Source organism: Durio zibethinus, chromosome 22, assembly GCF_047325235.1.
Source record: "Durio zibethinus cultivar Kanyao isolate XHJ-2024 chromosome 22, ASM4732523v1, whole genome shotgun sequence".
In the NCBI taxonomy this organism is placed as follows: domain Eukaryota; kingdom Viridiplantae; phylum Streptophyta; class Magnoliopsida; order Malvales; family Malvaceae; genus Durio; species Durio zibethinus.
Genome location: NC_143183.1, coordinates 21,325,789 through 21,349,799, shown reverse-complemented (window position 1 = coordinate 21,349,799; position 24,011 = coordinate 21,325,789). Strand labels below are relative to the sequence as shown.

At 32.7% G+C, this 24,011-nt stretch overlaps 3 protein-coding genes across 3 annotated transcripts; all 3 read left to right on the top strand.

The window, feature by feature from the left end:
- The first annotated feature begins 1,517 nt into the window (after window positions 1-1,517).
- Window positions 1,518-2,337, top strand: LOC111307484 (major allergen Pru av 1-like). The gene is made up of 2 exons (XM_089751921.1): window positions 1,518-1,701; window positions 1,831-2,337. Exons 1-2 carry the CDS (start codon window positions 1,518-1,520, stop codon window positions 2,124-2,126), a joined length of 480 nt encoding a protein of 159 aa, XP_089608047.1. The 3' UTR covers window positions 2,127-2,337.
- A 17,857-nt stretch (window positions 2,338-20,194) lies between these two features.
- LOC111307483 (major allergen Pru av 1-like) lies at window positions 20,195-21,628 on the top strand. The gene is made up of 2 exons (XM_089751711.1): window positions 20,195-20,378; window positions 20,510-21,628. The coding sequence occupies exons 1-2, from the start codon at window positions 20,195-20,197 to the stop codon at window positions 20,803-20,805; spliced, it is 480 nt and encodes a 159-aa protein (XP_089607837.1). The 3' UTR covers window positions 20,806-21,628.
- Window positions 21,629-22,721: 1,093 nt separating this feature from the next.
- LOC111307482 (major allergen Pru ar 1-like) lies at window positions 22,722-23,632 on the top strand. Its single transcript, XM_022905500.2, has 2 exons — window positions 22,722-23,003; window positions 23,098-23,632. Exons 1-2 carry the CDS (start codon window positions 22,820-22,822, stop codon window positions 23,391-23,393), a joined length of 480 nt encoding a protein of 159 aa, XP_022761235.1. The 5' UTR covers window positions 22,722-22,819; the 3' UTR covers window positions 23,394-23,632.
- The last annotated feature ends 379 nt before the right edge of the window (window positions 23,633-24,011 follow it).

Below are 24,011 nucleotides of genomic sequence, written 5' to 3'. Positions count from 1 at the left end.
AGTTGTTTTGTGATCAAGCTATGAAGAGTTCATTATCTCATCTTTCAAGATTTCCTAGTTTTATATCTTGAACAAAGTCAACCATAGAGCCCGGCAGCGCCATTACTACTACTGCTATGCCCGGCGCTGTGTATGTCTTAACGCTGCGATTCTAGCTTAACCTAACTTACGGCCTTCATCCAATCCTCGAATTCTCTAATGGGTCCCCGTTGATTGGGGCCGCCATTTTCTTGCCTCAAACATATTAATTTTGTGTGCGTCCTGAAACAAATACCTTTATATGCCCATGAACATGATTTTTTGTTTTCAATTTTGGGATAAATCATATACAAATATTATGATAAATCATTGGACTAATATCAACATACATATATATTGTGTGCTATACGTTAATTATATGTTATTCATTGTTCAATTAATTAGAGAAAGGGATATACATATTGATCAAATATTGAAATAGAATATTATGGATAACAGTCACAGACGATGAACAATAGCAAAATGAGCCCCAGAAAATGCCTAACAAACATGCAAATGCAAATGCAGTACGGCAGATAGGCAATTTTACAACTCTCTGCTGCTCTCCCACTTGGCATATGTGCTTTTATTTAGTTATCTACTCCTAGTATAACTAACTACTTTTTCTACTTTATTATTTATATTTAAATACTCCTAAACTCTTAACCATACTTGTTCAAGTTTTGACCCATTTACTGTAATGCTACCTGATATAGATTTGGGGTTATCAATTAGATGGTTATGACCAAGACAAAGTGTTTTAATTTGCTTTTCAAGTTCAAGGATTCCAACTAATTTCTTGCAGGTTTAATGCTGCTTTCACTGCAATATTTGCTTAAGTTATGTATGTTAAGACTAAAAAAATCATCACTAATATAATCAAGCAAATGTTTAATTAGGAACTTTTCTGTTTTTTTTCGTTTGTTTGTAAAAGATATTTTTATATTTATAACTACTAGTCTATTAAGCGGAGTAGTATGTAGAATTATATTGGAGGAAAAGGCAAAAATATCATAAGAGAAGAAGAATGAATTTGTAATTTGTCGTTTTCCAACGGTAGAGAGAGCGAGAGGCCAGGCCAGCCGAAGAGGCTGAGCTAATGATGACTGCTGGGCTTAGCAGTTACCAGCCAGCTTCTTCAATTATTTACTCTATTCACTAACAAGTAGAGTATAGAGTTTAAAGGTCTTCTGTGCTTAAAATATTAGAGTTCTTTCTTTTTAATCCTCTTCTGATGTTGACTGCTTTCAAGATCCATAAATTTGTTCTTTATAGTAAGCTTGTCGTTGCATATCGGAGAATATGTAAGATCAGTACACAAACCAGAATCAATTGCAAGTTTTGTTAGGTGCTTTATTTCTGGATTAATCTTCATTCTTACTCTATAAATAGTAGAGCTTCAGGTTCACATCTCCACACTCAAAAATCTCTTCGAAAAATATCAATCAATTCTATTTTCACCCTTCCTCTGATCGATCATTTCCAAATCACAAGCAATCATGGGTGTTTTCACTTATGAATCTGAGGTTGTTACTACAATCCCACCAGCCAAGATGTTCAAGGCTTGTATCCTTGATGGTGACAAGCTCATTCCCAAGGTTGTTCCTCAGGCTTTTAAGAGTGTTGAGTACATTGAAGGCAATGGTGAGCCTGGGAGCATCAAGAAAGTTACTTTCGGAGAAGGTTTGTTAATTTATATAGGCAGCTAAATGCTTTGAATATAATATGTAGAATTAGAACTTACAAATACAGTTCCTTTTTTTTTTTTCCATTTGTGAAACAAAAGCCTAATATTTGCCTTTCCTCATGCAGGAAGCCAATTCAATTATGTGAAGCAGAAGATAGAAGTGTTAGACAAAGAAAATTTTGTATTTAGTTACAGTATAATTGAAGGCGATGCTTTGATGAACACTCTTGAGAAAATCACTTACGAGACCAAATTAGAACCCTCCGCAGCTGCGGGATCCATATGTAAGACTACTAGTAAGTATTACACCATTGGTGACTTTGAGATCCAGGAAGAGGGAATCAAGGCAGCCAAAGAAAAGGTCTCGGGAATGTTCAAGGCCATTGAAGCCTACCTCTTGGCAAATCCTGATGCCTACTAAAAATCCCAATATTGAGAATCCGGGATAGCATCCACTTCAACGATCAATGTGGAATGCCTATGTTCTTTTTTTTTTTTCCTTTTACTTTCTAGTTTTTGAAGTTATTGGTCCATATAACATTCATACTGCTAGTAAGAGTTCATAGTTTGTCCTGACTACCAGGAAGCTTGAACTGAAAATGTTAACCGCTCTGCTGGTAATAAATAAATGAGAATGGAGTATGCTTTAAACTTTTAACTTTAAACTAGAAGTTGTTTTGTGATCAAGCTATCTATTGGAAAATGATGAGTGCATTATCTTCATCTTTTAAGACTTACTACTTATAAATTGAACATAATAAATTCAAGTGGGAAGAGAAATGTTAAACTATTTCTGACACAAAATATTCCTTAATGCTTGGGGAAATTCACATCCGTAAACTCTTCCCCCATCTCACCCCCATTTTGAAGTTAGATGAAGGAAAAGGTTATAATTGATATGATGAATTCCACCAACTCAAAGCAGGGCCTTCTGGCAGTTCACTTATTGCTCAAGTTGCAGAAAACCCAACTACGAAAACAGCGATAATAATATTATCGTAATGATTTTGTGTCCGCCCGATGAATTTGAAAAAAAAATAAAAAAAAAGAGTCGTCACCAATTTTTTTTTATTAGGTGCGATTGGCCACCTATTAAAATATCTCCTTTTAATAAAATCTTAAAATTAATTAATATCTATTAAAAGAACAATTTTAGGGTTTACGAAACAATCTGAGTTAGGGAGTCGGTTACGTGTGGGAAAAGATTAGCACCCCCATAACGCCCGTTTAGAATGATACCAATTAACTATGTGTCATCCTTTGATTTTGATATAAAACAGTCTTAATTTCAGTGTTTAGAAAGTAATTTCCTTGATTTCCTTTGTTTAGTGAAATTTTGATTTTTTTTCTTTTATTATTGTTCCATATTTATTGTTCAAATTTTATTTGAAAAAAATAAATTAGAACCCTTTTATTGAAATAATTTTTAAAATATTTCAGTACGTTAGTAACATTAGAAGAACTCCTTCTCACCTAGAGATGTCTTAGGCATTACTTCTTGGAATACTTTAGAATCTCATCCTTAGAGGCTTGAAGTTACTTTTCACAAAAACTTTATTATGTATGCGATGTAAAATGCTAATATGTTGACGCATGTATTTTATTCTTTTTTAGAAATTTTATTGATTGTTTTGTTTGATTTTTTTATTTAAATTAAAAAAAAAAGAATTTTTATTATATCGAAATTTTTCTATAAATATTTCAATACACTGGTAATATTTAAAGAAATATTCTCACCTAGGGATTTCGTAAAGTATCACTACTCAGAATACTTTTAAAATCCTATCATTGGAAAAAATTTCTATTTTCTACATTTATATTATTATTTTTTTAATTTATTAGTAAAAGGAAAAATTTTTATTGTGTTGAAATTTTTTTATAAATATTTCAATACACTGGTAGTATTTTAAAAAATCTTATCACCTAGAGATTTTGTAGGTATCACTACCCGAGTACCTTTGAATCTCATCGTCGGATAAAATTTTTATTTTTTGACATTTTTATTATTTTATAAAGTTTATTCTAAAATTAATAAAATTATCAAAAAAATTTATTATATATTTCATCATTTACTTCTATTAATTATTATTATAAAACAAAAAAAATTTATTTTGGTAAATTTAAACATTTTTACATGCATAAATATTACTAATAATATTTAAAATCATAAAATTAATATTTAAAAAAAATTTAAAAATTTAAAAACAAAAAAATTTTTACCTGAACCGAACTGGTTAACATTCCGGTCAATGCGCGATCTGGTCCGACTATTCAATCTGATTAGGTTGGTTCGACGTTAGCGGGTTCGGGGATGGTCTGATTCAGTCTAGATCGGTACAATTGGATCGACTAGAAGTTGAAGGAGAAGCAAGTCACTGGGTCAGGTGCGCGGACCTCGGGGTCGGGTCACGGGTTGATGCATAGATCCTCAAGAGCTAAAACGAAATCATTTTTGTTTTTATTGAAAGGGCATCGTTTTGGTTCTGGCAGTTTATATAAAAGACCAATTTTTTTAAGTCATTTCTCCCTTTCTTCACAAAAAAAAAAAAAAAGCACTCTCCATTTTTCTCTTTCAAACAAAACCTAAGGAGGCAGGGTGATCGTCGTCGTCGTCGCCGCCACTGGTCGCCTGCCGCCATTACTGATGATCGAAAAACTTTCAAACTTCACCTAATACTCCTCTCAACCTTCAGAGTCCAAATCTGAGCTTGGTTTTACGAAAATAGGCTCCAAAAAGCACAGATCTGGCATGGAAGGTTCAACCAAATTTTTTTTTATGTTTTTTTTTGTTTTTTTTATACTGGCACTGGGTTCCCCTACCTTGGGGATTGTGGTTTTGGTTCTCTTTTTTTTATAGAAAGCTTTTTTTTAAAAAAAAAATTTTTGGCAATTTTTTTCATTTTTGCAGAGCTTCTATTTTTTTGTTAATCCATCGCTCTCTTCTTTTGTGTAGGCAATGAGCTCTACTTATAGAGCTTTTTAGGATTCAAATCTCATATTTTCAAGCCGAAATCCATGCTGCCAAGTTAGACAAAGTGTCAGGCGACTATCGGTGGTGGCAGTGGTTAGGATTCTGGACTTTCAGAGATGGTGCATTTAATGCACTCATATTTTTGTCAAACTAAATCGAATAAAAAAAGAAGAAGAAGAAAAAAGAAAGAAATAAAAAAATATAAAATATAATAAATATAATAATAATAAAAAAAATAAAATGATGTTTATAGCTACCCCTCTTTGCCTATTTCTGATAATCAGGAATAATGCAAAGACAAACAAACAACCATTTTGTTTGGAAAAAAAAAACATTGAGCATAAAATCTTTTTTTTTAGGGCTCCTTTAAACAAAAGTTCAACAACATTTTTGAAAATTTAAAAAGCTTCTTTAAACAGAGGTTCAATAACTTTTAAAAATTTAAAGAGGCTCCTTTAAGCAAAGGCTCAACAATTTTTAAAAATTTAAAAAGGCTCATCTAAGTAGAAGCTCAACAACTTTTAAAAATTTAAAGAGGCTCCTCTAAGCAGAGGCTCAACAACTTTTAAAAATTTAAAAAGGCTCCTCTAAGCAGAGGCTCAACAACTTTAAAATTCATCATCCTGAAAAAGCTCTTCTAAGTAGAGGTTCAACAACTTTAAAAATCCATCATCTTGGAAAAGCTCTTCTAAACAGAGGCTCAACAACTTTAAAATTCATCTTAAAAAAGCTTCTCGAAGTAGCAACTTTAAAAATCTCATCTTAGAAAAGCTCATCTAAATAAAAGCTCAATAACTTTAAAATTCATCATCTTGGAAAGGCTCATCTAAGCAAAGGCTCAACAATTTTAAAATTCATCATCTTGAAAAAGTTTCTTTAAGTAGAGGCTCAATAACTTTAAAAATCTCATCTATTCTCAAAATCGAGTTCTCATCTTTGAACAAGTAAATTTATCTCTTTTGAAATCTTTTGTTTGATTATTATCTTCATCTGAATATCAAAATCTTATTTTTCATTAAGAAATGGAAAGTCTCTGTCCTTATTATAACTATTCATTGATGCATGTACTGAGTGCTCTAAATATAATAATACAATCAAAATTATTCGTTGTAGTAAAAAGGTTTTCGAAATCTCTTTTTTTTGCTTCTTTTATCAGAATTCTCAACAATTGCCATATGACCAATCTGTTCTTAACATCTTACTATTGTATTCTTCCCTAACAATACTTTTTTTCTTCAAAAGTCTACAACATTAATGTCTTGTTATGCTTTTCTCATCCTTTTTCATTTGTCTTTGTCAACTTTTAAAAAGTAATGTTGAGATCTTTCGTGTTTGTTTTCCTTTTCATCATTTTAAGTTCAAGACAAACAAAATACAATCACACATTCTCCTATTTGTACGATGAACAAAAATATCAAATGAGATAAAAGAATGGATAGGTGTTATTAAAGAAAAGAAAACGTATTTCATTAGATTGATAATAAGTGCATGGCAAAGGTGCCCAAATAATGATCATAAGATAATCATGAACAAAATATTCCCAGATTCTTTTTTTAAAACTAAATCAGTGACTTCCTCGATTCTTCAGAGTTCGTCAAACTACACTTACCCTTGTGTTGTGGGATTTTCTCTTGATGATGCTTCTCTTTCATATCCCAGCCACCTTTTTCAAGTTTTCAGCTTAGATATGTCATTCTTTTTTATTTTTTATTTTTACTTTTTTTTATCTTTTTTTAAGCAAAATATTTCTTTACAACATATAAATTTATTGGAGTAGGTAAATCACCTCCATCCATCTCTATCAAAATCAATGTCTCACCAGAAAAGGCCTTTTTCACCACGTACAGGCTCTTCCAATTTGGTGTCCAGTTTTTTCAATTATCATGTTGATTTGAAAGGATCCTTTTTCAGCACTAAGTCTCCTTCCCTAAAGTGACAGGGATGAATTTTCTTGTCATGTGCTGCTATCATCCTCTTTTGATATAATTGACCATAACAAAGTACTGCAAGTCTTTTCTCTTTAATGAGATTCAATTGTTTGTAACGATTTCGAACCCATTTTGCTTCCTTTAACTCTACCTCCATCAAGACTCTTAGCGAGGAACTTTTCACTTCAACTGGTAGCACAACTTCTATTCTATATACCAAAGAAATAGGGTGGCCTAGTAGATGTTCAGACTGATGTTCTATAAGCATGCAAAGCAAAAGGTAACTTTTTATGCCAATCTTTATAAGTATCAATCATTTTCTCTAAAATTTTTTTGATATTCTTGTTTGTAGCCTCCACTGCCCTATTCATCTTTGGACGATATGGTGTCGAATTACGATGATGGATCTTGAATTGAGTGCACACTTCATTCATCATTTTGCTATTCAAGTTTTTGGTATTATCAGAAATAATCATTTTTGAAAGCCCATATCTACATGTTATCTTCTTTTTTATGAACTTGCATACCAAAGATCGGGTCACACTAGCATATGATATAGCTTCTATCCACTTCGTGAAGTAATCAATCATCACAAAGATGAATCTATGTCCATTCAAAACTTTTGGAGTGATGGGATGGATGACATCTATGCCCCACATAGAGAATGGCCACGGAAGAGCCAAAACATGTAATACAATTGGAGGAGCATGAATCTTGTTAGCATAAATCTAGCACTTATGGCATTTTCTGGCATAATCAATATAGTTACTTTCCATTGTCAATCAATAATAGCCAGCCCTCATAATTTGTCTAGCCATCACATAATCATTTGCATGTGCCCCCATAAATTCCATCATGCACTTCTTTAATAATCCTCTTTGCTTTAGCAGCACTCACACATCTTAAGAGCATTTGATCTCGACCCTTTTTATAGAGGATATTTCCATCCAAGAAGAAACTCATAGCCAACCTTTTGATAGTTTTTTTATCATTTTCTGTTGCTTATTCTAGGTATTGCTGGCTTTTAATGTATTGCATAATGTCATGATACTATGGCTTTCCATCAACTTCTTCTTCAATACCTGAGCAATGTGTCGGTTCATCTTTCACATCCAACTTGATGGGTTGAATTTTAGTATTTGCATCTATTTTAATCATTACAGCTAGAATAGCTAGTACATTAGTAATTTGGTTCTCCTCTATAGGTAAATGCTCAAATTGAACTTCTTCGAATAGTTTGATTAACTTAGAAATGTATTTATGATATCTGATCAATTTAGAATTTTTCATTTCTCATTCTCCTCGTAACTAATAGATAACTAGAGTTGCATCTCCAAACACATCCAATACTTTGTTTTCTTTTCAATTATTGCTTGTAAACCTATAATACAAGCCTTATATTCAACCACATTATTTGTACAATTGAAATTCAATCTAGCTGTGATAGGATAGTAATGTTCATCGAACGATATTAAAATTACCCCAATACCATGGCCTAAAGCATTAACAACTCTATCAAAATACATTTTCTAATACTTCTCAATAGGTTCATTTTCTTCAATGGTCATCACATCTTCATCAAAAAAATCTAGTTTCATTGGCTCGTAATCTTCAGCTGCATAATCAACAAAGAACTTGACTATTACACTTTCTTTAATAGCCTTTTGAGTCACAAAAACAATTTCATACTCTGAAAGCATAACTTGTCACTGCGTTATTCTCCTTGTCAATGAAGGCTTCTCAAAGATATACTTAATAGGATCCAATTTTACTATGAGCCAAGTGGTATGATAAAGCATGTATTGTCGAAGCTTTCGAGCTATCCAAGCCAATGCACAACACATCTTTTCTAATGGTGAATACTTGGACTCATAATCAGTGAATTTCTTGCTCAAGTAGTAAATTGCTTGTTCCTTCCTGTTAGTTTCATCTCTTTACCCTAACACACATCCCATTGAATTTTCATGCACTGTTAAGTATAAAATCAAAGGTTTTCTCGAGATTAACGGCATCAATACAGGTGGATTTGACAAGTATTCTTTGATCTTATCAAAAGCTTCTTGGCATTCATCATTCCACTCTCCTAGATCATGTTTTCTAAGAAGTTTGAAAATATGATCGCACTTGTAGGTGAGTTGAAAGATGAAATGAGCAATATAGTTCAATCTTCCTAGGAAACCTAGCACTTCTTTTGGGGTATAAGGAAGAGATAAGTTTTAAATGGCTTGTATCTTATCTGGGTCCACTTCGATTCCTCTTTCACTGACCATAAAGCCTAATAATTTTTTTGATTTAGCACAAAATGTACATTTGGTAGGATTTAACTTCAACTGAAATCTTTTTAACTTGTCAAACAGCTTTTTAAGATTGACTACATGATCATCTCTTTCATGAGTTTATGCATCATGTCATGAAAGAGAGTCATCATTGCTCTTTGATACGTTGCACCAATATTTTTCAACTTAAAAGGCATGACTTTGTAATAAAACATCCCTCACATGGTCACAAATATGATTTTCTCCATATCATCTCAAGCCATCTTGATTTTATTATAACTTGAGAATCCATTTATAAAGGAAAATATTGAGTGCCTAGCAGTATTATCCACTAGAGTATTGATATAGGGTAAAGGAAAGTTATCTTTGGGACTCACCCTATTCAAGTCTTGATAATCGACACACATTCTCACTTTTTCATCCTTTTTAGAAAATGGCATTATATGGGCTACCCATTCCGAATATTTTGCCACCTCCAAAAATTTGGCATCAAATTGCTTTTTCACCTCTTTTTTAATTTTTAACAGCATTTTCAGCTTCATGCACCTTAGCTTTTACTGCACCGGCTTGCATTTTGGTTTCAAAGGTAACTTGTGCCCTATAATATCAGTGTTGAGTCTAGACATATCTTAGTAAAACCATGCAAATATATCTACATATTCTCAAAGTAACTCTTCTAGCTTCTGCCTTTTAATCGGTAAAAGAGATGTACCAACTTTGACCTCTCTTTTGTTTTTATCGTCTCCCAAATTCACTAATTTAGTAATTTTCTGGTGGAGTTCAATTGACTTATCTTCATGTTCTATCAATTTTAACAAATCAGGAGGTAGTGTGTAATTATCTAAATCTTTCTCATTATCAAGTTTGTCAACATGAATTAAGTTTTCAAAATCAAATATGAGATTATTGCCATGATCATCTTCATGTTCATTATTTGGGACCATGTAAAGGGTAAGATGAAGAGAATATTGGCACACAAAAATGGAATGGCAAAAAAAAATGATTAAGGTAGAATGAAAAATGGAATTATCAAAATAATTAAATAAAGGTGAATAAAAGAAATACGGATGCATCTTCTGAGTCTTTTATTAAAACAACAAACATAAAGACACACAAAAGATCACCTAATGCTCATAGAAAGCAATTAGGGATTTAAAGTTCTACAATACATTACTTTTTAGAAGTTTTAAAGATAACAGGTAGCTCTATGATTCTCCAGTTATTTAGCTCAAAATCTAAAAGACAAGGGTGCACAAACAGCTCTTTATCTTGACTCTTCTTTACTTCATCATCCACCATTTGAATGGCCAGCTCTAAAAACTCTTCAACAAATCCTGCATTTAGGGCTTCAGGCAAATTTGGATAAAGATATCCTCTTGAACGAAAAGAAACATAGAGGTATGGAATTACCATAGGCTCTGACTCCGGCTCATATCCCCTAAGATTAGTCATTCTCTTACCTTTTTTTTCATTCACTATTTTTATTCTATCCCCTCTTGTTGGCTTATATCCTAAGCCAAATCTATCTTTTTTATCATATACTGTCAGTGGCTCTATGATTCCTTGTCGATTTTTTCTTAATCCAGTTCTAGGTTGCCATCTTATTTCAATGAGCTACTTAATGACTATTTTAGTAATCGTAAACAAGTGTGATAAATATAATTTAAATCTTTCAGCCACATATGTTGCATTAGTAATCTCGAAATATCTATATGAGCACTCTAAGGCTCATCTATTACTTCTACATAAAGAGTATTTACCGATTGGGTGACCAATAAATCTTTTTTTCTTACCACACATCAATTTTTCATCAATAATGAATTTAACTTTTAATGCAATAAGGATGGAACAACACCCACCATATGAATCCATGACCTACCCAATAAGCAACTGTATGAGGGAAAGATATCCATAACTTAGAATTTCATGTTGAAAGTGCATGGGCCAATCTGTAATGGCATTTTTATGTCTCCTAGCACTTCTCTTCAAGTTTTATCGAAAGCTCGAATTATCATATGACTAGGCTTCATATAAGATCTATCAATATAGAGTTTTGCTAGAGTAGTCATAGGCATAACATTAATGGATGAGCCATTATCGATCAAAACTTTAGCCATTATATGACTCTTGCATTATATAGTAATGTGAAAAGCCTTAGTACTTCTTCAACCCTCATGAAAAATCTTTTCATCACTGAAAGAGATGTAATTTGAGATTGTTAGATTGCTAATAAGTTATTCCATGCATTCAACAGAGACATTGTGGGACACATATGCTTGATTTAGTACTTTCAGTAAAGCATTACGGTGCGACTCTGAGCTTAGCAATAATGATAATAACGAAATTTTAGCTGGCATCTTGTTCAATTGTTCTATCACACTATACTCATTATATTTTATTTGCTTTAAAAATTCGTAAGCTTCACTCTCAGAGATCGACTTCTGATATTTTTTTTCTGGGACTGCAATAGGATTATTCTAACTTTTCTCTTTTTTTTCACATTTGCTTTTTCTTTCTTGGCTTTCTCTAAAGCTTTTGGAGTATAACACCTCTTACTTTGAGTTATACCTCTTACACCCATTATGTTTGCAGTATCTGGATTAACTATAATATCACAATCATACTTTCATGATACTGCTTTATTATTTTGGAATGAAAAAGGGCCAGAAACTTTAATTGTCATTACTAGTTGAGAGATGGGCTTTTCTAGCCTCAATGTCGACTTCTCATCATAATAAATTGTTACTGGTCTAGCGTAAACTTATTCTTTGAATCAATGGTAGACACTTCGACTTTCATCAACTTTTTTTTTTATAAAACTTTATCCGACCCATATCCATCAACTTTTACACCTCTTGATGAAATTGGTGACAACTCTCAATAGAATGCTCCAAAGCACTTTTGTGATAATTACAGCTTTTGGTTGAGTTAATTGCTTCAGAGCAATTTTGAGGTTCTATTGACTTCAACAAATCAGCCTTAACCAAGGCTTTAAACACTTTAGCCATCAAAATCTTAACTTCATCTATCTTTTCCTTTACATGGCTTATTTGTCCATTAATTAAAGCATTTATTGATGGTCTGGTATGGTTCAATAGAGGGTTTCCATTAACATTTGGAGTCCCTTGTTGGCTGGTCTCAAAGTTTAACACCCTTTCATTAATTAATCCCTGCACTTCACGCTTCAAAGCAATACAGTTCTCAATGGAATGACCTAGGTTTCCATAATGATAATCACAATGTGCATTAGGGTCATACCATGTGAGAAACAAAGGTTTTAAAGGCTCAACAATAACAAAGGCTAATAAATGTTTATCAATAAGTCAAGGGTATAAATTTGTATATGTCATAGGAATAAGGTCAAAAGTGGGTTTTTCTTAGGTAATTCTTGGAGCTCTAGAACCACTACTTAGACTGGATCTCCATTCTGATCTTGTAAGTGTAGCAGGACGGTTGTAGGAATAGGTAGGTATTCAAAAATATAGCAAAAACTGAAGTGGATAAGCTAATGGTTGTAGTGGCTAGAATGGCTAATATGGATAAGGGATAGAGGTAGCATTATTTATAAGAGAGTAATGGGTTTGGTACACTGGAGTGGGGTATGGAGTGAATCCTCTAAACTATTACACCATATATTTCATTGCTTGGATTTCATTTTTTTTTTTCGATGTTGCACTTGTCTTTGTGTTGCTTGTTTCTCCTGCATCAAGCTTGCTATTTTTTATAGCATTTTCAATAATCTCACCTGATATCACCATATCTGTAAAGTTTTTGGTTACATTACCAATCAACTTTTTATAGTAAGATGCTTTTAGAGTATTACAAATAAGATAATTGTTTCTTTTTTAGTGATAAGAGGTTGTACTTGCATGGTCATATCTCTCTATCTCTGTGCATACTTTTTAAAGCCTTCTGTTACCTTTTTTTTTATACTTTATAGAGATAGATGATCTGAAACTAAATCTATGACATGTCGATATTGTGTAAGGAAAACCCTAGTGAACTCTTGCCAAGAATGAATACGAGTCCTATCTAGTTGGACATTCCATCTAACTGCAGACCCTATAAAGTTATCTTGAAATACGTTTATCAATAGTTTCTCATCAAGAGCATATGATATCATTTTACGATAATACATGCCGATATGGGTCATCGAGCATTTTGTGTCATCATATTTTTAAATTTAAAGACCTTAAATTTAGGTGAAATGATCACGTTTGGGATCAAACATACCTCGACTACATCCGTAGAGCCATAAAATTCATGCCTCTATGACCCTAAGTCTTTCTTCTAATAATTTCATCTTCTGTTGGGCACTAGTGTCTTCTACTTTCTCGAGTGCCTTTATCCCTAGCTTTTCTCTCTCCTTAGGGTCATCTTAGTTAGGAATCAAGATTGGCTTGGGTGGTTTTTTCATCATAACAGGATTAACAAAATTTTGAAATTGTCCTAAAGCAGGTGCGGATGTCATTCCCGGATAAAGATTGGAATATCCTCCAAGAGTAAGAATTTGTACTCTAGTTCTTTGAAAAGGTTAGATCGATCGTGGCTCAAATCCTAGAGGGTAAACAAGATCCACCATGTCTGGCGATTATTCTTGAAAGCTGAGGTTTTCTTCCATTACTTTATTTTATTAAGTTTCTTGAGCATATCCATTATTATACTAAAATCCCCTCTTAGTTCTTCCTGAGCTTTCTCGATTCTCTCAAATTGACTAACCTGTTCTTACTCCATGATTTTTGCTTGAGTCCTAGTATTATATGAATGAAGAGTAGGTTAAGTCAAAATTTTTGGTAGGCGAGCTATTCTTGAACCTTAATTATCATAAAAATTTTAAAAAAAAATCAAAATGCCATGTGTTGAAAATTTTATTTTTTTGAAAAAAAAAAAAAATGGTGTACATGATGCATGAATGCAAGTGGAAGATATTTGCTCTTGGACAAATTTCAATACTATAAAATTTCATTAATTCCTTACAACTTTGTTACATGAGATTTATCATCCTAGAATTATATCCATAAAAGTATTTAACTTGCTCATAATGATCCTTGGCTTCATCTAAAAAGTTTACTAAACACTGTCCACATTCCCCTATGAGATTGACTTCTCTTCTTAACACTTCTACCTTTTATCCATCTCATATGCCTTCTTCATTACTTTGCAAACTTGATTGGTCATCTGCTCTATATACCATTGCCTTCCTAAGCTTTCTGCTCTCCATCTCATGCAAGCATTTCTTTTCGAATCACATGTGAAGATCTAATCTTTTTTCTTTTCTGCCACTCATTTATTATTGCTGAAATATGGTTTTTATGGTCTTGCAGTTGCAGCTCCAACCTTTAGATTACCTGGTGAAGTGATTCTTTTTCGTTTAGTATTTTAAGATGTTTTTTTCTCTCTTTTTTGATCATGGCTTTCAACTTTTCCTTTTTTTTTTGGCATTTCACCAATCTTGCTGAAGCTGTAGAGTATAACCCCTTCCAATTTGGCATTCTTCAAAAATTTTGGTGGCTTTCTCTTACTTTCTTGAGCTTTGCCCTTCAATTGGTTCATTTCCTCTCAAAGCTCATCCATTTCACATTGCCCACTAAGGTAAGACTTTGTGACTTTTTTGGTTTTGAATTGAACTCGTAATCTCTTTTTTTTGTGTAGATTTTTCAAATCATTATTGGCCATATCCTATTCTTTAATGACTTTCTCCAATTTGCTCCATTGTATCTTTACTTCATATTTCAACTATCCCACTTTCTCGTGAAGTCTTAAGTTTTCTCTTCTTATTTTTTTTTTCAGCTTCTAATTTTTTTTTTATAATCTCAACTTCTAATAATTGCACTTCTTCTGAAAGATTAGCTGATTGATGTATGCTATCATCAAAAGAAAGTATTATGTCTCTAAGCCATTTTGCTTTCCAAATTTGACAATCAAGGGTGACTTTGTCAATGAGAGGCCCTAATCTTATTTTTCATGTTTTCTTCCATGCTTGAATCAATTGCTTCGAGGTTCTCAGTGGATTTGGTTCCCCGTAAATGAATTCTACCTGAACCAGGCCATGAGTGGCAGAAACAAACTGCTTTGCACTAAATTGCCTAAACACCATCAACGGAGCATAACTCACAACCTCATAGCCCTAACAGCGATATCCATGGCTCGTTTCCTCCATGATACAATAAAGGCACTCGAGACATTCAAGGCGTCATCCATTCAATTTCATCTTCGATAAGCTTTCACAAGAATAGAACCTAATCTTCCTTGGTCTTCAATGTCGATCATTGACTTTTGCATAACTCTTCGATTGGTGCCTTGTATCAAAGATACGATTTTGAGAATGCACTCTTCCCACACTTGAAATGACTTCTAACCCACACATACAATAGCGATGCACACCCTATGAATTATTCTTTTTCATTTTATCGATAGAAATTCAATGACCTAATGGTTTCAACTAGGACTACAGGAGTGAGATTAATTGCTTGGGTTTCAATTTGCTTAAAAAAGTTTACCACAGTTATCTCAATGTAACCTAAAGTCTTTGAAAAGACTACCATACTATACAATGCTAGAGCAAACACAGCCATGCTTTGGTTATCATTCAAATGCTCTTAAATGAAGTTTCAGAGAAAGTCCTAACGAATGCCGAGATGTTCACATTTAGGCTTCACAAAAGAATCAATGATTTTCACTTTAACCCCCATAAGCTTGACCAACTTTTTGTGATAACCTGATTTTAGCTTTCGGGTAAATATTTTATCTGGACACTGTAGTTTTATCCCGAGCAAAACCAAATATTCTTCAATAGTTGGCACTAAATCTTTCTGATTAAAAGCAAAGCATCTATAGGACAAATCCCAAAACTGTATAGCTACCCTGATTAACTGTTCATCAATCATCCAAAATGAGAAATGCAATATGCTTGTACTTCTTACAAAAGCTTCTTTTTCTTTCTTCATTTAACTAACCCTAGATAATGGCTAAGTCTTCTAAATCATTCTGCGTGAGATCCAAATACACCTTCTTGGGTAACTCAGACACATAACTGGTAGGCAGATAATCTTCATTCTTTTGTTGGGTTTCTTTTGACCAAACATGTACATCATTATATGGCTCACATGGGACACTGACTAAGGATGAACAAATCTATGATTCTATGGGATCCATGAAGATTTCTTGAGAGAAAGATATCCTAGAGCAAATATTTTGATACAGAACTATATGATATGATTAATGTAAAAAGAAAAACAAAACAAAACAAAATTGAGTTAGTGTAAAGATGTTTTTTGAGATTAAAAAAAATATTTTCTTTTAGTTTTGAGATTTTTTGTTTTGTTTTGTTTAGTATTACACATAGCTTTTATTCTTATACATTTTGGACTTACGTATTTTCAATAAGAAGGTGGGCAAGGCCTTACTTAAGGTTAGCTTCCTAGGCTTATTACATACTTGGTTTAGGTTGACATGCATCTAAAGGTTCTCAAATTGTTCCTTACTGTCATCCACTCTGAACTAGTAAGGCACCCCGATCATTATCCATTACAGGCTGCAAATGAAAAGGGTTCAATTTGAGTGAAAATATTTCACTTGTCATTGCGAGGTTATCACCTCACGAGGGCATAAGTACTTTACTTCCTTTTATAAGGGACAGAGCCTGGGTATAGAGTTCATGTATGAGATGCATCATGTCATTGTGTGTATACGTTTCCTAATTTATCAAGAATAATACACACAAAAAAATAAAGTATAGAAGGCATAGTAAAAGAAACGTGTGTGAAATTTTTCTTTTTTATTTCAATTTGTTTTCTTTTTTGGCTTTTTCCTTATTAAAAGTGAAAAATAAAAATCTAAGAAACCAATTAGAACTGTTTAAATCGAAATTTATGGATAACACGTAGCTAATTTTGGCTTGACTCTCAAAAACAAATGGCATCCCTAGTGGAGTCACCAAGCTGTCGTCATGGTTTTGTGTCCGCTCGACAAATTTGAAAAAAAAATAAAAAAAAGAGTCGCCACCAATCTTTTTTGGCTAAGTGACGATTGACCACCTATTAAAATATATCTTTTTTAATAAAATCTTAAAATTAATTAAAATCTATTAAAAGAACAATTTTAGGGTCTACAAAATAGTCTGGGTTCGAAAGTCGGTTACGTGTGAGGAAGGATTAGCACCTCCACAACGTCCGTTTAAAATGGTACCAATTAACTACGTGTTATCCTTTGATTTTGATAGAAAACAGTCTTAACTTCGGTGTTTAGAAAGTAATTTTCTTGATTTCCTTTGTTTATTGAAATTTTGATTTTTTCTTTTATTATTGTTCCATATTTATTGTCCAAATTTTATTTGAGAAAAATAAATTAGAACTCTTTTATTGAAATAATTCTTAAAATGTTCAAGTACGTTGGTAACATTAGAAGAACTCCTTCTCACTTAGAGATGTTTTAGATATCGCTTCTCAGAATACTTTAGAATCTCATCCTCGAAAGCTCGAATTTACTTTTTGCAAAAACTTTATTATGTATGCGACGCAAAATACTGATATGTTGACGCATGTATTTTATTCTCTTTTTTAGAAATTTTATTAATTGTTTTGTTTGATTTTTTTATTTAAATTTTTGAAGAAAAAAAAAAGAATTTTTATTATATTGAAGTTTTTCTATAAATATTTCAATACACTGGTAATATTTAAATAAATCTTTTTATCTAAGGATTTCGTAAAGCATCACTATTCGAAATATTTTTAAAATCCCATCATTGGATAAAATTTCCTTTTTCTATATTTACATTATTATTATTTGTAATTTATTAGTAAAAAAAAAAAATTTTTATTGTGTTGAAAATTTTTTATAAATACTCTAATACACTAATAGTATTTAAAAAAATCTTCTCACTTAGAATTTTTTTAGGTATCACTACTCAGAGTACCTTTGAATCTCATCGTCGAATAAAAATTTCCTTTTCTTACATTTTTATTATTTTATAAGGTTTATTCTAAAATTAACAAAATTATCAAAAAATTTTATTATATATTTCATCATTTACTTTTGTTAATTATTATTATAAAACAAAAAAAATTATTTTGGTAAATTTTAACATTTTTGCATGCATAAATATTAATAATAAAATTTAAAATCACAAAAATAATACTTAAAAATTTTTTAAAAATTCAAAAAAAAATTTTTACTTGAACCGGATCAATCAATGGTCCGATCAACGCGTGGCTTGGTCCGATGGTTCGATCTAATTAGGTCAGTTCGACGTCAGCGGTTCGAGGATGGTCCAGTTTAGTCTGGATCGATTCAGCTGAACCAATTAGAAGTTGAAAGAGATGAGGGGCATCGGATCGGGTCACGAGTTGACACGCGAATCCTCAAGGGCTAAAACAACATCATTTTTATTTTTATTAAAACGGCATTGTTTTGGTTTTGACGGTTTATATAAAAGACCAAATTTTTTTTAACTCATTTCTCCCTTTCTTCACCAAAAAAAAAAAAAAAAAAGCACTCTCCCATCTCCTCTTTCAGACAAAACCTAAGAAGGCAGGTCGGTCGTCGTTGCCGCCGCCACTGGTCCCTAGTATCCATCGCCGGTGATCAAAAAACTTTCAAAATTCACCCAATACTCTTCCCAGCCTCCAGAATCCATATCTAAGCCTAGTTTAGCGAAAATAGCTCCAAATGGCGTAGATCTGGCCTGGAAGGTTTGGCCAAATTTTTTTTTTTTTTGTGTTTGTGTGTTTTTTTTTATACTGGCGCTAGGTTCCCCTACCTTGGGGACCATGGTTTTTGGTTCTTTTTTTTTTTTTTTACAGAAAGCTTTTTTTTTTAATTTTTTTGGCAATTTTTTTCGCTTTTACAGAGCTTTTGTTTTTTTTTTTTTTTAATCCATCGCTCTCCTCTTTTGTGTAGGTAATGAGCTCTATTTATAAAGCTTTTTGGGATTCAAATCTCAAATTTTTAAGCTGAAATCCATGCTACCAAGTTAGGTAGGGTATCAGGCGGCTGCCAATAGTAGCGGTGGTTGGGATTTTTGACTTTCGGGGAAGGTGCATTTAATGCACTCATATTTTTGTCAAACTGAATCGAATAAGGAAAAATAAAGAAAAAGAAAAAAAAAGAAAAAAATAAATAATAATAATAATAATAATACAAAATGGTGTTTACAAATACCATAAATCATTCTACCTTTTGGTATTGAATAATCATTGTTATATAAAACCTAATCTTCCACCTTTAATTTGTTGGATAAGTTAAATGTTTTCGAGTTGGTTCTTGGCTTGAACTTTTATATAATTTCAACTTATAAATGGTTCAGAATCCATTTTTTACAGATATTTAGCTAATATTGGAATAATTTCACTCATGATCCTAAATATTTGTTCCTCTCACACGCGCTAATCAAGTATTAGTACTGGAGAAACCATGGAGAATGGAGGATTTTCATACACGTTTCTGAAATCAAGTAATTCAGGTACTCATTGACTACAGGAACCTAATAATACAATGAGAAATGGAGTACCCAACATGTTTTAAGTATAAATTTAATGGGGTAAAAGGAGAAGGGCATTACAAAAAGTCTCAAATTTCACCTTTTTGTTAATCTTACATGAACATAACCATATTGAATTTGACACGTAAACATTGATCAAGACAGGCCGAGGATCCAAACAGGGGAGAGGGGGACTGAATTCTGGCCCGATGCTGGTGCTCGGACAAAATTTTGTAACATGTTCTGTCATGGTTTCTGATTTCTGCCACCTTCTAAACTCATTTCATGTTATTTTGTTTCTTTGGTGCAAAATGTTTTATATTTCCAGAGAACTAACAAACGTATACTCAAACTAAATATTTCATGCATGATCATGGTTTTAATCATGTTGACATATGAGACAGGATGGGATTCACGAAGTAGCAAGAATAATCTTCTGATATTAGTTTCTTATAGTCCAAGCACTTGAATTCAGGTTTTGCTGGCTTAAAATATTAGAGTTCTTTTCCTTTCAATCTTCTTCCTAGTTGCAGCTCCCAAGATCCTCAAATTTGTTCTTTCATGGTACGCTTGTTTGTTGTATATTGAAGAGATAAGTAAGATACGTACACAAACCAGAATCAGTTGAAAATCTGTCAAAATGGCGCCATCCAATCAAACATAACGAAATCACCAAAGATTCCAGAGGCCTAAATTCACAAGAGCTAATCCTGAAGGCGACTGTATAAATACTACACTAAATAGATCCACATATAAACAAATCAAAAAATCTCCTCTGCAAAATAATTAATCAAGTTCTGTTTTTTCTTCCTTTGATCATTTCCCAAAATTTTAATTATGGGTATTTTCACTTACAAATATGAGGTTGCTACTTCAATCCCTCCAGCCAAGATGTTTAAGGCTTGTATCCTTGATGCCGACAAGCTCATTCCCAAGATTGTTCCCCAGGCTTTTAAGAGTGTTGAGTACATTGAAGGCAATGGTGAGCCTGGAAGCATCAAGAAGATTACCTTTGGAGAAGGTTAGTTAATTTATGTAACTTAATACTTTGGATCATATCTATATATATATATATATATATATATATATATATTAAGCTTTTTTAGTATTTGTGAAAAAATAGTAACAATTTATATGCCTTTCCACATGCAGGAAGCCAATTCAATTACATGAAAGAGAAGGTAGAAACATTAGACAGAGACAATTTTGTCTACAGCTACAGTATAATAGAAGGTGATGCTTTGATGAACATACTGGAGAAAATTACTTACGAAACCAAGCTGGAACCCTTTCCGGCCGGGGGATCCATATGTAAGTCTACTAGTAAATATTACACCATTGGTGACTTTGAGATCACAGAAGAAGGAATCAAGGCCGGCAAAGAAAAAGCCTTGGGAATATTCAAGGCTGTTGAAGCCTACCTCCTGGCAAATCCTGATGCCTACTGAAAATCCCAATATCGAGATAGCATCCACTTCAATGATAATCATAAATTTGACGTGGAATGCATTTGTGCGTGTATGAGGGAGTTCCTTTGACCCTTTAGTTTTGGAATTGTTGGTCCAGGTGACCTTCAGTTAGCTAATAAGCGGTCAAAATGTCATGACCAGCAGGAACCTTGTGCTATCGTGTTTCAATGTTTAGCAGTGCTAAATAAGGGAGAACCAAATATATTTACTATAAACTGTCTATTGCCAATGGCTTGGTGCATTATCTATTTATCTTCATCTTTCAAGACTTATCAAATTATTGAGCACAGTGTGGTCAATTTTTTCTGAAGAAATGTCAAAGTTGCCAAACTATTTCTGCTAGAAATTCCTCAATTCTTCTTAGACATCCAACCTGCTTGCAAAACACCTAGTTTTTGGGGAATTTCAAATCCATGAAGTCTGAGCACCAGGAAAAAACATGTTCTCCATCATTGGACTTGATGCATGGTAGAAGGTTTAAGTTAAGAACTCTGAAAATTTACAAGTTACAGTTTTGAGACTCGGCAATAAATTTCAAATTTAGTTGAGAGACTAGGTAAGCACATGGTGAATTCCCAATCTCCTCCCCAAGTTTTCAAATTGGACAAGTTGGTTTGAAAAAATCAGGATAATTAATCAAACCAAACTAATAAAATAGAATAGTTTCTTTTTACTTGAAAGAGGATGAATTGTAGAAATTTGGGTCATGTCTGATGAACTCGGCTAGCTGAAAGATAATAATACACTGATAACTTCTTGTTGCCTGGTTGAAGCCTATTCTACAAACAACATCAAAGCCTAATTGTTAGACTAAAGCTGTTTTGGTAGGATACATAATATTGAAAGACAAAAATGTTATGAATCCGAGCTTAATTCAGTTAATTCATACAATTACTTTTAAGAGATGACATCCAGCAAGTATCAATTCAAATCCCATCATTTAAAAACCCTTTCCTATATTCTCAAGCTATGATCCATTTGTAAAAGTCTATACATATGATGTTAAGATTAGGAAGTCAGCAGCTTTAAGAGTTAGTCAACTTTGGCTAATAAAAAATTTTAATAATTTTTTCATAACGTTGCTTGGGACCATAAGACTTTGAACATTTCTACCTATTGAGCAAAAACCATATGAACACGCCATTTACTAGGTAAAAATTTCCTGTTTCTAAAATTTTGATCCATATTTCCAAGTCATTTAACAATACTGAACCCCTTTTTGTTTATTTCCTGCCAGCTTCTGTTAAACTAATTGTGAGTTTTAGCAAGATACCAAGTCGAATTAATAACATTAACCAAGCTAAGATTGAGACTAATCCTCACAAATATGATGGCAATGGCAACGCCAAACTTTCTCTACAGTCTTACTGCATGTCTTATAGCTTAGCTTAAGGGACCAAATTATGCTTTTTGCTGGCGCTTGGTGAATTATTCTGCAAAATGTTCTGTCATGATTTTTCATGTCTACCCTTAACCATCTTTTAAAACAATGAGTTTGTTTCAAAATAAATTTCATTGATACTTTTAACATGTAGATATGAGAGAGTGGACTCTCCCATAGCAATAATCTGATGATGTGATTTAATAAAGTTTAAAAAATGCCGTCAGAAAAGTACCCAAATTCAAGGTTAATTGCAGACAAGGTCCATAAATTTGTTCCTTGCAGGCATAGCCTTGCTTGTTATAATATTCATGTTAGACAAAGACAGAAAAAATTAAGCAATTTTGTTCTCATCTTTAAGGTGCTTTTCTATGTCTAGAAATACAATATTTGTTGTTAAAATATTTTGATTACCAAGTCATGATTGAACCAACTGAATATAAAATATGAAGAGCTCACCTAATTTCATCCACCAGGCTATATTTACAGAAGGTAACCTTCAAGCTCATCAGTCTATAAATACCACTCCTTCAGGTTCAAATATCTGCACCTCAAAATCTCTCCAAAAAATTAAGCAATCAATTCTCGCTTTCCAAAAACCATTTGGTCATCATGGGGCTTTTCACTTATGAAACTGAAATTGTTACAGCAATTCCCCCAGCCAAGATGTTTCAGGCTTTTGTCCTTGACGGTGACAAGCTCATCCCCAAGATTGTGCCCAAGGCATTTAAGAGCGTTGAATTCATTGAAGGAGATGGAGGGCCTGGCAGCATCAAGAAAATTACTTTTGGTGATGGTTAGTTCACGTGATTATCATTGAACTAAATGTTCGGGTCTGTACTTTTTGCTTTAAGTAACCATTGCTCTTTATTTGCCTTTTTCACATGCAGGGAGCCGGTTCAATTATGTGAAGCACAAGGTAGAAGCAGTAGACAAAGATAATTTTACATATTGTTACAGTGTGATTGAAGGTGATGCTCTGATGAACACACTTGAGAAAATCACTTACGAGACCAAATTGGAGCCCTCTCCTGACGGAGGTTCCATCTGCAAGAACATCAGCAAGTATTACACCATTGGTGATATTGAGATCAAGGAAGAAGAAATCAAGGCCGGCAAAGAAAAGGCCTTGGGATTATTCAAGGCTATTGAAGCCTATCTCCTAGCAAATCCTGACGCCTACTGAGAGATTAATGCCATTATTATTCAGATAGTAATGTGTGTGAAAATGCACGTCTGCTTGTGAGAGAGATTTGGGAATAAGAGTTCAAAGTTTGTGATCAGTGAGCAATTTGTTTTGTATCAGTGAAAGTTGAAACTCAAAGTCAATTGAAACTGCAAAACAATGGAGTTATATATATATATATATATAGGAAATTATGTTGTGAAAAAGGTATCAGTTTCTAATGATGGGTGTATCTTTTCTCAAACAAACATTATCTTCTTTTTTTTTTTTGGAAATTTATCAAATAGTTTCCAACAGGGTCATCAATATTAATTAAGAAGAAATGACCAAAATTTTCTGCCTGAAATCCTTAAACCTTAGACAAGTAGTATTATTTTTTATTTATTTAAAAAAAATTCAAATCCATGTTAAATAAGTATAATACATCAATCATAAAATCAAATATTCGGATACAAATTTTAAATCAAGAAGCTAAAGCTTCACCAATGATCACGCACACTTTTAATTTTATTTTTTGCTCCGAGAAATTTGAAAATTTCAACAATTAGGAAATTGAATTACAAACTTCAAATTCAATCTAAAAAAGAAAAACCTTGATAATGGCATTACTAAGTGAAG